Source organism: Lepidochelys kempii, chromosome 4, assembly GCF_965140265.1.
Source record: "Lepidochelys kempii isolate rLepKem1 chromosome 4, rLepKem1.hap2, whole genome shotgun sequence".
Lineage (NCBI taxonomy): Eukaryota > Metazoa > Chordata > Testudines > Cheloniidae > Lepidochelys > Lepidochelys kempii.
This window is the reverse complement of record NC_133259.1, coordinates 110,913,479-110,929,955: the sequence shown is the minus strand read 5'-3', so window position 1 is coordinate 110,929,955 and position 16,477 is coordinate 110,913,479. Positions and strand designations below refer to the sequence as shown.

General features: G+C 40.1%; 1 protein-coding gene across 8 annotated transcripts in view; it reads right to left on the bottom strand.

The window, feature by feature from the left end:
* The window catches only part of TAPT1 (transmembrane anterior posterior transformation 1), a 97,297-nt gene that overhangs the window by 61,881 nt on the left and 18,939 nt on the right, over positions 1–16,477 (bottom strand). For all 8 annotated transcript variants that reach the window (XM_073342448.1, XM_073342449.1, XM_073342450.1 and 5 more), the window contains 2 exons: positions 15,251–15,381; positions 1,331–1,449 (listed from right to left, as the gene is read on the bottom strand). In XM_073342448.1, coding sequence (XP_073198549.1) covers positions 1,331–1,449; positions 15,251–15,381 — 250 coding nt within the window. The remainder of the gene's footprint in view (positions 1–1,330; positions 1,450–15,250; positions 15,382–16,477) is intronic.

Genomic DNA, 16,477 nt, shown 5'->3' with positions numbered 1-16,477 from the left:
CTCTCAAGTGTAATACACTCAAGGGTTTGCATAACGTCTAAATGGAGATACCCTCTTTTCAGGATTAAACTAAATTTAATCTATGCATCTATTCAGGGTTGGCGGGGGGAGCAGAATGGGTGACAACTGTACCAGGGCCCCGAGATCAGGGGGCACCCCAAAACGGCAATAACTTCTGTGTAAACAAAGTGAAAAAGGAGAGGGAGGGGCCCTAATAAGCATGATATATCAAGTCCTCACTTTTCTCTGGACAGGCCTGCATCCATTCAATCTTTGTTCTCTCAGCCCTGGCGGGGAGGGGGGATTCTATCAGCTGGTAATAACTTTTATGCATTAACAATCAGAACTATTGATCTAGGAGTGAAAGTCTCTATACTCATTACCAATCCCCCAAATCAGTCAGGTTCCCTAAATAATTTTAGTAAAGCAGTGGCTCTCAACCTTTCTAGACTACTGTACGACTTTCAGAAGTCTAATTTGCCTTGCATACCCCCAAGTTACACCTAACTTAAAAAAGACTTGCTTACAAAAATCAGACAAAAATACAAAAGTATCACAGCACAATATTACTGAAAAATTGTTTACTTTCTCATTTTTACCATATAATCAAAAAATAAATCAAATGGAATATAAATATTGTACTTATATTTCAGTGTAAAGTATATAGAGCAAGAGAGAAACAAGCGTCTGGATGAAATTTTAGTTTGTAATGACTTGGCTAGTGCTTTTTATGTAGCCTGTTGTAAAACTATGCCAATCTCTAGATGAGTTGATGTACCCCCTGGAAGATCTCTACATAGCCCCAGGGGTATGCGTACCCTTGGTTGTTGAAGTAAGGTGCCCTCTCCACCCAGCATTTACTTCCTTATTGAAGCAAAATCATGCTTTTTATATAAGAAAAGGGTTACCTTTGATTTCACAGCAAAATAATTTTCTCCTAAGTGTTTATTTCAACACAAAGCCACAATGCGTCAAGGTGCCCATCAACAACCACTGAATTAAAAGTGCTATTTAATTCAACACTTAAAAAATATGTAGCTATTTAATTCAACCCTTTAAAAAAACATGCATGATGCATGCATGATGTTATGGGCAACATGTGGGCCAACCAAAGGGGTGAGTTAGTGATGAGTGTTAAGACTAATTTGACTTTTTTTCCTGTTTTGGTAGGTTTAAGTGAGACCTTCTATTCACAACACTGGAATCCATTATCAATATGAGTCTGAGCCCAAAGGGCCATAAAATTAAATAAGCTAATTACAAAAAGTTAACCATGTAGTTAAAATATTTAAAGATGGTAATATTTTTTTTAAACAAAACAAAAACTTACCGTAAGCCATAGCAAGGCAGAGTGATGAACTGGAACAATGCCAGAAAAACTCGCAAAGGAAGCAGGGTGAACACATAGAGAAAAGCATCCAGGCACAAAAAGATTCCAAAAAACATCAACTAGATTATAAAAACAAAGACAAACATGTCATTCCTTTTACACAACTGTCTATATTGTAATAATGTCACATATAAGACCTCAGTCAGTCAACAAAAATATAAAATAGTAAACTCCCAGTTATGCACAATACTTCCATTTATTAGCCAGTGAACTGTAGGACGCAACATGTGGTAAACTTGGAAATCTGTTCAGCAAATATTCTGCTCCATGAGGTCCAAATAGCAGAAGCTTTGCAGGCTTCCGCAGCTCACCGGTCTCAATTTTTATTCAACAGGTGAACTGCCCTTGGATGAAACTGCAGATCACTAGCTCTGACTTCTACTTAGGTTACACAGTTGAAGTTTCAGAGTAACAGCCGTGTTAGTCTGTATTCGCAAAAAGAAAAGGAATACTTGTGGCACCTTAGAGACTAACCAATTTATTTGAGCATAAGCTTTCGTGAGCTACACCTCACTTCATCGGATGAATACTGTGGAAAGTGTAGAAGATCTTTTTATACACACAAAGCATGAAAATATACCTCCCCCCACCCCACTCTCCTCCTGGTAATAGCTTATCTGAAGCGATCACTCTCCTTACAATGTGTATGATTTGTAGGTTTTAAAATACAAAGGATGGCTACTTTACAGATGTTCTTTTTAATGTGTTTGTCTTTCACAAATATCTATTTCCCATCATGACTAGATAAAACTAGACAAAAGATCAGTGTTTAAAATATTGTTCTACCATATCAGGCCAGGGCTAATGTTAATTTTCTTTGAGGGGTATCACCCACTTTTCTTGTCCAATCTTATGGGAGAGAACTTATTTAGGAAGTTAATCTTTTAAATTAAAGGTAACAAAAACTTTAAACTGGGGGAAGTTAGCACACAAGATACTTAAGGCTGGAAACAGTTTTTTTTTTCTTCTTCTTACAGCCAAGTTCACAGGTACTCTGTGGTAACTAAGCAAATGTAGATTCTGTAAGTAAGGCAGCCTGGAAATTCTGTGACTAACTCAGGTAAACTTTAGTTTTTGTATGGAAAATATCAATATAATCCCATATCCAATGTAGAAACAACAATGACCACTGAAAGTAACAAGTATGATCAATTTACTCTATTATTCCAGAGCCATGTGAACAGAGATTGAGAAGAATCACCTGGCTGCTGAATGGAGAAACTACAAGCAATAGCAGAGACAAGCAATGGAAAGAGGAGCCAAAAACTGTGGCTAACGAAGGCGGAGAATTGCAGATACACCCTTATCATTCAGCAGTCAAGAGGTTCTGGGGTGGTAAGGAGAGAGACAGACAACTCCTATGCCTTTCAGGAGCCAGTGGGGGCTAAGTAGTATCTTCAGACATCTATTAACCAGAGACCATATGAAATATGCAGTCCCAGAGAAAGGTCAAACAGCAGCATACTGGTTGGAATCCCAAACATCTTTCTGTGTCTCAACAGATGAGGTTAGGGGTGGCTTCTCAGCCAGGGACTGTTCCTGGGCAGTGGCACACTACCCAATCCCCGAAAGTGTTTGTATTATTCTTGGAATGAGTCTAGTAAATTATATATATCCTCTGGATACTATATCACTGGTAATTGCTCCAAAGCCCTATGTGAGAGCAGATGTGGGTGCTTGCATGTGTGTAGAGGCTGGGAAAATGTGTGTGGGAGAGATTGGGATAAAGTACAGTACTGCAAGAGAGAAAGGAGGAAATAGTCACTGAAGGCAATTTAGGAAAAAGATACACTGTATAATGTACAACAAGCAATACTTTTTTTCCTTTACATTTCAGGATGTGTAGCAGCACATGCATTTTCACATTGGCTAGTAAGCATCAGGCTATTTTTTTAAGCTCTGCTTAGAAAGAACTGCACCTTCCCAGGTAAGCTTTAACCCTTTACTAAATTAAATACACACCAACATGAAAATTAAAATTACACTTGAATGTTGCTAAGTAACAAAACCCCGTAGTTGATTTTTTTATTCATTGAAACTAAATACCTCTAACACAAATTATTTTCAGAAAGAGCAAGAGTATCACAAGCATTAAGCTTCAAAAAATTATCCCGGATAGAATCTGTATACAATCAAATTCTGTTACACAGGTACGACATAACACAAACTTCCAGAGAGGGATTGGGAGAACAGGGCCATTGTGATTTCTCCCCCACCCCCACGGAAAATACCCACTGGAAAATTAAAAACAAACATATCAAGGTTTTATTAAATGAAACAAATTTATACTCTGCAACTCATTTTGTAAGCCCATTTATGCTTCAAATAGATACATAACCCAAAATGAAAAGTTTACAATTCTATACGTTACACAAGATAACATAACTGAGTCTCCAATCTCCCAGCTAGTTAGGCCCACAGCTTTTGTATCTGCTCTTAGATCTCAATATACTTACCAGCTTTATAAATTTATTTTCAAAAGCCAGCTTACTACAATTTTTTCAAATCAAACCACGAGTGTGCTAAGAACATGCTCACTAGATGCTGAACTGACTGGACAAAAGCATAAGGTCTTGGAGTGGGGAGTGGAGGAAAAAACAAAACAAACCCTGACAACATTCTGAATTCAATTGTCTTGATTTGACTTACACAATTTTCCAGCAGTTTAATGCTGACAATCTCCTTCACAAAGGTAGATTTGGAGTAGAAATCTGAATATTCAAATTAATTTGCTGGAAGAAGTAACTCAGGAATATAATCCAGCACCCTCCTTGTCCTATTCTAGGCACAATATATGTCCTTTGTATTCAGAACCACTTTTATTTACTACAGTATGGAACTGTGCCATAACTTCTGAGTAATTTTTCAATTTTAGCCATATGTGGTTCCAGTTCTTTGCTGCTAATCAGATCAAGCCAGATTTCCATCTTGGTTGAAAGAGTAGTTAGCCCGTGTGATCTCTTAAACCTGTCAATTGTTTTTGTATGTTCAGTGAACCTCTGTAGCATGTTGTATAAAAGACATTTTATGGTTTAAAAAGAGTACTGTCCCTGCTAGTGTAAATTCCAACTGTTGGATGCAAAGTAGAGACAATGTGCCTAAGGAGGTCCAAATGTCCCAAGGAAATTAGGACAGCAACTCTTTTTTCAACCAGCCACAATGATGATTACAGAAGAATTTCTCAATTTCCAGTGTGCTTTTGCTCTCAAATGGATTACTTCTTTCTCACAATAAAATTTAAATAAGGTGCTGAATACCAATAAGTTGATGATTGCCCTGAGTAGTTCTCATCCCTTTCCATTTTATTTCCCTTGCCTGAGCAAACAGCAGACTTTTTAGATCATGCTGATCTCTGTATTCTTTAAGGGCATCTTCAGTAACCTCAACATAACGTTCTGCAGTTTTGTTCTCAGGCATAGAATCAACAGAATTATCTCGGAACACATTTTTCCCTGCATGGGTGCTTGTAGCCATGATTTCTATTTCGTGTGTTCCCCAATCTAATAATATAAGTGATTATTCTTTAAAATTTTCCTTCATTATCTTGTGTGGAACATGTAGCAGTGGACTTGCAATTTTAAGTCTGTCTGAAGAAATATATCCAGGGTTACGTGCGTCAGTCATTGCTGTAAATTGTTTATTTTGTGCTATATTTCTTAAAGTTTCTTAAAGTGCAAAGAAGGCAGTAGCTTTCTTATCAAGTTCTTATCAAAACCTTTCAATTGTTTTTATGGTATAATTAGGGCCCTACCAAATTCAGGGTTCATTTTGGTCAATTTCACAGTAATAGGATTTTAAAAATTGTAAATTTCACGATTTCAGCTATTACAACCTGAAATTTCATGGTATTGTAATTGTAGGGGTCCTGACCCAAAAAGGAGGTGTGTGGGGAAGGGGGGCGGGGGAGGGAGAGACTATCGACCTTCAAGATCACCATCATTTTCTATAGTTTCGGAGTTATCTGCCAATGATAGCGTTTCAATCACATCATGTATGTCACATAGCCACAGTATATCACCTGTAGCAAAAAGAAAAAAAATCTCCATCATCCAGAAACAACCATAGATAAGTTTGTGATAAGAAGCAGATTAGAAAAAGAGGTAGTTGATGGAAAAACTGCCCAGTTTGTTTATGCAACAAACACTCCATTCCGTATGATTGAGAACCCACACTTCATTAACATGGTTCAGTCATTAACACCAGGATACAGTCCACCCAACAGAGCAGATGTTTCAGGCAAACTGCTGGATAAAGTGTATGAAAGAAATTGAGCAGTGTGCAAAAAGTCTAGAGGGTAAAATTGTTAACCTGATTCTTGATGGGTGGAGCAATGTCCACAATGATCCTGTTGTATATGCTTGTGTGACAACAGAAGAAGGGAATGTCTTCCTTACAGAAACAATCAGGAAATGCACACACAGCAGAATACTTACGAAAAGTAGCAGTAAAAGCTATAACAAACTGTGAAAAAGAATTCAAATGTCTAGCACACAGCTTGGTCACAGACAATGCTGCAAACATATCCAAGATGAGAAGAAATTATTTAGAAGAGAGCCCCAACCTAACAACATCCAGTTGCAGTGCTCATTTGATGCACCTCCTAGCCAAAGACTTCAGTGTTCCAGAAATAAAGGCTAATGTTGAAATTGCAAAATATTTCTGTAACAACCCCTTTGCAGCAGTTGCTCTGAAAAAAGTGGGAGGAACCAAGCTAACTCACCCACAAGACACGTGATGGAACTCCGTAGTGGACTGTTTTGAGCACTATGTCAAGAACTGGCCTGATCTCATGACAGTTTGTGAACAAAATCGTGAAAAAATAGATGGCACTGTCACAGCCAAAGTTCTCAACATTCAGCTAAGAGAAATGTTGAACACATGCAGAGTACCCTGAAGCCTATTTCTGTAGCCTTGAACAAAATGCAGGGAAATAGCTGTTTTACTGCTGATGCTGTTGAAATTTGGAAGGAACTGAGTGAGATCTTTAAAAGAGAAATTTGCAATGACAGTTAAATTACAAGCATTAAAAAAAACGAATGGGACAAGCACTTTCTCAATACTTGGTACCAGGATCAAACCTTAACTGCTGAAGAGGAGGAGTTGGCTAAGACATGGACATCCAGCAATCATCCCTCCATAACGCCAAACATAATAAACTTCAGAGCTAAGGGTGAACCATTCAAGAAATATATGTTTGCTGATGATGTTTTAAAGAAAGTCACACTAGTGAACTGGTGGAAGTCACTTAAGCACTTGGATTCAGAGACTGTTGAAGTGATAATCTCACTTTTAACAGTAATAGCTTCTTCTGCCGGTGTAGAAAGAATATTTTCTTCCTTTGGACTAATTCATTCCAAATTGAGAAATCGTTTGGGACCTGAAAAAGCAGGAAAGCTCGTTTTTCTTTTCCAGATTATGAACAAACAGAAAAATGAAGTTGAAGATGACTGAGTTAGCTGCAGAAGCCAATATTTTAAGTTTCTCATGTTGACCTGGCTGACCTAGTCTATTTAATTTTAGTTTGGTTTTTTTTTTAAATATTTCATTTAACTATTTTAACAAAAACAACCCTGATTTTAAAAAACTTGAATGTTTAACTAATTTCATGTGCTTTTTTTGTGAAAATATTATATGTTTGCTGTTGAAGAAAAAAATCCAGAATACATAATATTGTTGTTTTAGTTAAATAAAATAATTTAAACGTCTGTCTGGTGACGTTCTCCTTCTAATACATGGCAAGAAAATCCTCCAAATATTAATGATTAACCTGTTGAATTGGAGATAATTCATCTCCCAATGACTTCATAAATATCTGCTTCAATTCCCTTTGGTAAATGAAATAACCAATCATTCATTTTCTGATATAGCTGTAAAACTAATCTGAAATTTTTTTTTAAAAAAAATCACTTTAAAAATGTATAGCGTGCACCTTCTAAAAACGAAACCTACATCTATCTCTGAGTTGTGAAGAATATGTATTACGGTTATAACAACCAACAAAAATAAACTTTTATGTAGAAATCCATGATTAAATCGAGTCTTCCCGACTAGTGATTTAAATCAAATCCATTTTGCTAAATTTCCACACACCCACCCCCGTCCATAAAGGTATGTATTTTTAAAATTAGTTTTAGTTGTTAGTGTACATTATGATTTTTTTCAAGACTTTCGAAAGTTAACTATTTGCTAAAATAAAATTTTAAAAGAAAATATAGGGGGAAATGGCAAGCATGAATGGTTTACAGCAAATTTTGAAGACATATTATTGGTCCGAGAACATTCCGATATTTAGTTTCCCTCTCAATGATAAAGAGGGGGAAGAGAATTGTCCCTTTCTCCTCACCCCTTTAAGAATAAGCGGGGGGGGGGGGAACACGTTCAGGTAATTCATAAAAATCCACTCTCTGCCTTCCCCTAAATTTAAGTTGGTCATTTCTGTCTCTCAATTTTTGTGTCATCTACTTCCTGTGTTGGTATTGTCTTCTTTCCATCAGTCTCTCTCCCTATTTTCTGTCTGAATTCTTTCTAATGCTTTTTTTTTGTGGGGGGGGGCACACAGGCATCTTTTGGGATAGTCCTTCACTTCTCCCCATTTTCATATATAGTAAGTAGCTCCATTTAGAAGGGACAATTCATTTTTTTTGCAAATTGCTTGCTAGTTTCCTTGGTCAGTGGTATTTCAATAAAATTGAGAGGTGAATCCATATTTCTCCCCAAATGTATCTATTTTTAAGCTTTCAAATGTTGGCAAGTATTTTCTTCCATCCCACAGACAACTGCATTGCAGCTACTCCCTTTCCAACTAAGCTCTGGAGACTGCTCCCTTCAGAACCAGTTTCTTCGGATGCTCAAAGATACTTCCTCTTCTCTGCAGACTTCGTCATGGTCTACACTAGAAAATTAGGTCAACATAACTACATTGCTCCACATTCTTCTGTTGACCCAGCTACCTCTAGGGTAGGTGGATTATCTACATCACTGTAGTGTTTTAAGTGTAGACATGTGTTACTTCTATAGCCTCGCAAGCCCCACAGCCTGAGGAACAAAGGACAAAGTCTGGTCACAGCTGAGGTAACACTAATTTTAGCCAATCCACCCAGTCTTCACCCCCGCCCCCTTCTCCAGTTCCCAACAATTTGGGTCATCTTAAAATGCTCCCTGGACTAGCACATGTTCATTCCTATGTTAATGAACAAGGTGTTCATGAAAAGATGCCAGTAGGAGCTGAAAAAACCCAGTCATGATTGTGTGATCCTTTGCAGATTCATTGCTGACTACTTCAGCACCATTGTGAAAGAGCAGAAACAGCTGGTAAGGCACAAGGAGAAGGGGGATTTCTCACCACTCCTTTGCTCATGGAACCAGGACTTTGGAGGCACATGACTGCACGGTCCACTCAAGGCATAACCCATTAATGAGAGTAAGGCTTATCCCAATACCTTCTAACTTCTTGTCCTGCCTCCCTCTCATTCCCTCTCTCTTACTGACGGACAAGTTAGAACTGTAGTCACTGTTAAACAGGGAAAGTTCTAGGGAATGATGAGTCATAAAGGAGTCCAGAAGAGCAGGCAGTTTCTCAAGAAGAATATTAAAGGCACAACTGCAAACTATTCTGATGCGAAGGAAAGATAAGAATAATAAGAGGCCAACATGGCTCCGTAAGTAGCTCTTTAATGACCTGAAAATCAAAAAGGACTCCTATAAATAGTGGGAAAATGGACAAATTGCTCAGGAGTATGAAAAATTAGCACAAGCACTTAGGGACAAAATCAGAAAAGCTACGGCACAAAATGAGTTACACCCACCAAGGGACATTAAAGGCAATAACAAAATGTTTAATACACTAAAAGCAAGAGAAAGACAAAGTAAAGTATAGGTCCTTTACTTGGCAGGGAAGATGATCTAACAACTGATTACATCAAGAAGGGTGAGATGTTTAGTGCCTGTTTTCCTTCAGTCTCCGCTAAAAAGGTTATGGCGACCAGATACTCAACATAGTTAATATAAACAACAGGGAAGAAGGAACAAATGCCAAAATAGGGAAAGAACGGGTTAAAGAATATTTAGATAAGTTAGATGTATTCACGTTGGCAAGGCCTGATGAAATTCATCCCAGGGTACTTAAGGAACTAGCTGAAGCGATCTCAGAACTGTTAGCAATTATCTTCAAGAATTCCTGGAGGATGGGTGAAGTTCCAGAGGACAAGAGATGGGCAAACATAGTACCTATCTTTAAAAAGAGGAACAAAGAAGAACAAGGGAATTATGGGCCAATCAGCCTAACATTGATATCTGGAAAGATACTGGAACAAATTATTAAACAATAAATTTGTAAGCACCTAGAGGATAATAGGGTTATACAGAATAGCCAGCATGGATTTGTCACGTCAAGAAAAAAATAGTGCCAAACCAACTGCTGGTTTCAGCTGGGTGTAGAGCATGTATAAGGGTTACCCCCACCCCAGCACGAGTATAAATAGCAGCGTATAGGACAAGACACGGCTTACGCGAGAAAAGTCAAGAGACAGAAGGGTGTGGGTATATACCTGAGTACATACCCTACACAGCTCTTTACTTGCCCAAGACGTGCCTTCCTGTCTATCCTGCTAGTTTTAGCAATGCAGTTGGCGGATGTGACTGCAGAGCCATTGGCCATTATCTTTGAAAACTCATGGCGATCGGGGGAAGTCCCGGACGACTGGAAAAAGGCTAATGTAGTGCCCATCTTTAAAAAAGGGAAGGAGGAGGATCCTGGGAACTACAGGCCAGTCAGCCTCACCTCAGTCCCTGGAAAAATCATGGAGCAGGTCCTCAAGGAATCAATTCTGAAGCACTTAGAGGAAAGTGATCAGGAATAGTCAGCATGGATTCACCAAGGGCAATTCATGCCTGACTACTCTAATTGCCTTCTATGAGGAGATAATTGGCTCTGTGCATGGAGGGAAAGCGGTGGACGTGTTGTTCTTTGACTTTAGCAAAGCTTTTGACACGGTCTCCCACAGTATTCTTGCCAGCAAGTTAAAGAAGTATGGGCTGGATGAATGGACTATAAGGTGGATAGGAAGTTGGCTAGATTGTCGGGCTCAACGGGTAGTGATCCATGGCTCCATGTCTAGTTGGCAGCCGGTATCAAGTGGAGTGCCCCAAGGTCGGTTCTCAGGCTGGTTTTGTTCAATATCTTCATAAATGATCTGGAGGATGGTGTGGATTGCACCCTCAGCAAGTTTGCAGATGACACTGAACTGGGAGGAGAAGTAGATACGCTGGAGGGTAAGGATAGGATACAGAGGAACCTAGACAAATTAGAGGATTGGGCCAAAAGAAATCTGATGAGGTTCAACAAGGACAAGTGCAGAGTCCTGCACTTAGGACAGAAGAACCCCATGCACTGCTACAGACTAGGGACCGAATGGCTAGGCAGCAGTTCTGCAGAAAAAGACTTAGGGGTTACAGTGGACGAGAAGCTGGATATGAGTCAACAGTGTGCCCTTGTTGCCAAGAAGGCCAATGGCATTTTGGGATGCATCGGTAGGGGCATTGCCAACAGATCGAGGGACGTGATCGTTCCCCTCTATTCGACATTGGTGAGGCCTCATCTGGAGTACTGTGTCCAGTTTTGGGCCCCACACTACAAGAAGGATGTGGAAAAATTGGAAAACGTCCAGCGGAGGGCAACAAAAATGATTAGGGGACTGGAACACATGACTTATGAGGAGAGGCTGAGGGAACTGGGATTGTTTAGTCTGCGGAAGAGAAGAATGAGGGGGGATTTGATAACTGCTTTCAACTACCTGAGAGGATGGATCTAGACTGTTCTCAGTGGTAGCTGATGACAGAACAAGGAGTAATGGTCTCAAGTTGCAGTGGGGGAGGTTTAGGTTGGGTATTAGGAAAAACTTTTTCACTAGGAGGGTGGTGAAACACTGGAATGCGTTACCTAGGGAGGTGGTGGAATCTCCTTCCTTAGATATTTTTAAGGTCAGGCTTGACAAAGCCCTGGCTGGGATGATTTAATTGGGGATTGGTCCTGCTTTGAGCAGGGGGTTGGACTAGATGACCTCCTGAGGTCCCTTCCAACCCTGATATTCTGTGATTCTATGAATGTTCTGCTGCCTACGGGCTGCTGGAGCCTTTCCTGCCACTCCAGCAGCTCTCCACTGCTGGAGCTATTCCCCCACCTCAGGGAAGGACTTCAGCAGCAGAAAAAGCCTCCGTCAGCTCCCCATTACTGGAGCTTTTCCCCCTAGCCAAAGACTCAGCTACTGGGGAAACGCTCAGGAAGCTCTTTCCCCTCTGTCTCAACCAGAGCCTTTCCTCATTGCAGTGCTCCAGTAGTGAGGGGTTGCTGAAGGCTTTCCCCACTGCCTCCCTAAATCAGAGCCCTTCACTGACGTGAGTAGCCACAGCCACACCTGGCAATGTGGACGCAACTTGCTCTTCACTTCAGCATGTAGCTACACGTCCCCTACAGGACATCGCCAGTGATAGCGTAGACACAGCCTAAGAGATTGCAAAAGCTACACAAAAGGAGTAGATGTGAAAAAACAACCAGCAGGGGGGTGTCCTACTTATCAATGACAATGGATTGTTTGATTATATCTTGGGGTACAAACAGACACCCACGGTCTTTCACTAAGGAGGCAAACTGACATCATGACTTGTCTCATGAATGGAAGATCACAGCCAAGCCTGGCTGTAAAATGTTGGATGGACTTTGGGTGATCATTGGTCTGTAAGAAATGAAAATACCTAATTAAGTAAATCTAGGTTCCAGAATGCATGTTATAATTTTATTTTATACATAGCCATTTGTTTCCAATACTTCTACTGGCTACCACTTGAATCTCTATATTTTGCTAAATAAGCTTTTACTTGTTTTTATTACAAATGTATCTAAGAAAAGTGTGTTAAATGGAAAAGTGATCTGAGGTGTAACTGGTAAGCTGGGGTGTATTGTTCTTTGCAAGCAGTGAATCTGTGAATACAAGTGTCCACTGGAACAGGGGCTGCACACTCCAGAGAGATTCTCAGAGAAGGCTCGGGGATTGAAGTGTGCCTACTGCAGTGATCCCCAAACTTTTCACATCATGCCCCCCCTTACCTCTGTTTATGCCCCCACCCAGAGAGCCACGGGTGGGAGCTGGGCCACAGCTCTGGGGGTGCGGGGAGGAGAATACGCGGATAGAAATAAGGAGGTTGAGGCTGGGACCTGGTCTGAGGCTGGGAGTGGGGCCTGGAACAGAGCCGAGGCTGGGGCCAGGGCCAGGAGTAGGCCACTTTTGAGGGCTGAGGCTCAGGCTGTAGCTGGGTATGGAACTGCGGCAGGCCGGGCGCCAGGGGCCGAAGCTGGAGCCACAGCTGCAGGCAGGAGCAGAGCCATGGCTGGACCGGAGCAGAGCGGGGGGAAAAGCGGGGCTGGGTGGTGCTCCCTCCACAGACTCTATGGAGGCTGACCCAGGCCCTGCCACACCCCCACAAATGTTCCTCCTACTGGCCTACTGCTAACAAGTAGATTGGCAGCAGGGCCTGTGCAGGCCTAGCATTGAGTGCTTGTGTTGTCCGTGGAGTTGGGGAGCTGACCACCAGCAAGCAAACCTCTCCTTAGGCTTCAAAGCTAAAGCTACAACTTCAAAACGCCACCTACAAAGCTATTTTTAGAGGGCTAGCACAAGCCCTGTCAAAAGCAAGTCTGTTGTCACAGACAGTGTAGATATATGCAGTGCTTTCTCTTTTTTCCTGATCAAACTTTAATCCCTCCTCACCCCCCTCTGGCTGTTGGAAGGGAACAGTATTCTCTCCCCCAGTCACTTTCCTGATGTGAGTTGTTTATGTCTTCACTGTTGACTGTATGAATAATATCTGGCAATGTCTCTAAATGTAATTATGTTCATGTACAATTCAAGCTTATGACCTAAGTCAAAAGTGAAATGGAACTACACACTGTTCCAGCATCACAGGAATCCCAGGAGAGAAAAGCCAGCTGCTAAGAGACATCACAGTTTAACGTAGACTTGGAGAGAAATAGATAGCTTTCCTCTCCATATATGATATAGCTTTGCTTAAGGCAAATGATCACAGAAATACAGTGGGAAATGGGGAGATCAGCATTAAAAGGTGCTGAAGCCATTAGTTCAAAAACATCACTTTATTAAGTAGCTAAAAAAGGAAACAGTAAGGGAATAAGGGAGACTAGTATGGTTAAACAGTTAGGCAGTTTACACACTTATGGTCATACTTTTGCATGTTTGGGTTTCTTTTAAGTTTAACCTTAGCACTGTATTTCTTGGCTTTTTAAGGTTGTTGCTAACCAATATTCTAAGGACTTTTAAGTTACTGATATGTAACTTAAGTTACTGATATGTAATCTGAATTTTAGTTTCATCTTCTAGGTGATCTGCAAAGAACTTTCGAAAAACTGGAATTCTGCCCTTTTTTTATGATATATAAAAGATTTTTAAAAATTATGTCAAGTCTGCTATGCCCTGTTTTTTCTAGAGGATATCCAGGTGATCTCAGGAATATTTATTGTAAACTCCAACAAGTTAGATGAAGAGATTTGACTGCTGAATCTTTAACAAAAGTTCATCTACTTAAATATTTGTCAGCCACTGGTAGTAAATAGGGGTCAACAGAAATATGAAAACAGAATTTTGAACAGTTGGACAAAAAAAGTATTTCCCTTCAACTGCTCAATTTTCATTCTTGTGATGTCATTATTCCACTCTAGCAGATCTTGGGAGACGCACAAGAAGAAAAAGAATGTCCCTCAATCTCTTCTGCTTCTCCTTTCTACCTGTGAAAGGTGCTCAGGAGCGAACGGTCATAAGGAAGTGGAGAAAGCAGGAACCCAGCAAAGCAGGGAGACATACCCTCCTTTTTCCTACACTCTGGGCAGGAGATTTGGAGAGTAAACAACCTCTTCCCTTAGTTGTCACCTGCTTCCCAACTTGGTGTCTGGGGCTGCATGCAAGCCATTGTTACCTCAGCAGGTTCTGATCTTGCTATTTAAAAAACTATTTTTTTAAAATGTGGGTCTTATAAACTAAAATTTGATCCTATGCAGCAGATGCTAACTAGATGACTTCAGTGAATTAAATTTTTTACCTTACCCTTGGGGGGAGGGGGGGGATGAGGGGGGTGGTTACAGAGTGACAAAACAATTTGAAGACTTTCTGAACACACCATTATGTCAGATCAGGAATCCTTTCCCCTAATTTATTTTAAATTTGGCCCAAAATTTTTTTTCCTAGGCCCCAGACTATCAATTGTGAAGATCATATTCTTTTCTATTTAGATTCTGGGAAAGGAATGGGGAGGGACGGGGGGACGACACCTCATGAAAATTCAACTGCATTGTTATTAATGGAGTAACAGCCATAGTGACACACTTTTAAAGAGCTGGTATCATTTCACCCCAATATGCTTTTAGATTAGGAAGGGCTTTAAAAAAAAAAAAAAAAACACTGGTGTTTTACTGTAAAAGCAGAAGTGAATTTTGAGATCAAATGCATTTTCTCCAATCCCTGCTTTTACTTTCTGACTGCAAGTAGCAGGTGAATTTTGTTTTATTTGTTGATGCTCAGGACTTGCAATTAGATTAGTTCAACTGCCTTCTATCTTCTGCTAATGATATCGGCATGTGACCACCACCCACACACTGCAAGTTGGAATCAGAGTGAGGAGGAGCAGCAGCAAGTTTGATCTCAAAATAATAAATTAACTACCATCACAATTGGTGTTTGTAAACAAAGCTCTTAATTTAAAAATATGTTTTGAAGAATTAAATGATTCTAAATACCTTAACATGACAGCTATGGTTTGAATAGGTAAACCAAAATAAACATCTTAAGAATACTTCACCTTTTCCAATTCTCTTGGTATTCGCATACATGTGTATACTCTCTCTCGCCGTTCTGTGTATTTTGCTTCATTATGTTCAAGGAAGTAACCTCTTGTTAGTTCAGCACTGATGAACCTCAGCAATGAAAGGTCTGCACAGAGGAAAACAGATAAAAACCAAGTAAAACCTGTACAGAGGACATATCATACATTAACTTAACTCTAAAAATGACAAGCCCAATTATGCGTCCTTTTTTCAAGCCCCCCGCAAATATTTCTTGACCTGTAAAGCCTCCTACAACCTTTAACTCAGGGTAGGTCTACACGGGGAGCTCTCTGTCAGTATACTCCAGCAAAGCACTCCTAGTGTGGATACAGTTTATTCAGGCAACTCTGTTTTTAGCTGTATGGCTTATTCCAGCCCCCCGAGTAAAATAAGCTATACTTGCAAAAGTGCAGTTTTGTTGGTATAACTGCATCTACACTACGTACTTTTACCAGCACAGCTAGGTCAGTGAGAGATCACACCTCATCACACCCTTGACAGGCACAGCTATGCTTGCAAACACTTGTAGTGTAGACCTGGCCTTAGTCTTTAAGAAATTTCTAAAATAAATTTAGTGTTATTGAAAGCTTTCAAATATTTAATATTTTCCTTCTCAGAGACACTGACAGTGTGTTCTTCATACTTTATTAAAATCTTGGCTGATACCCATATTAAAATGTTCATAAATACATGACCAACTAATTCAATGCACAAAAATCATCATCACAAATCAGACACACTTGTGACCATTTGAAGAAACCTAGACCTCTCAATGGCACATAGATCTGATATGGCAATGATAAGAGTTTTTTTTTTTTAAATGTGTTACAAACATTCACAGTAACTTCCATTTTGATGGCATGGAGTAGTACTCAACACTTTTTGGAAGTGTTTCCTCTTCTGATGATGTGAATTCATAGATTCCAAGTCCAGATGGGACCATGATGATCATCAACCCAGACTTCCTGAATAACACAGGGCATAAAACTTCCCTAAAGACTTAGACTGGTCTACATTACAAAGTTAGGCTGAACTAAGATGCCTTGCATCAACCTATTTGTGCATGTCTACACTCCAATTTGTCTTTGGCCAACATAAGTGCTCTATTGCAGTGACACACTACAATCACTTCCCTGAATGGCATACAGACAATTGAAATTGACACAGTGCGAGCGTATACACTGCATGACCTGTGTCAATCC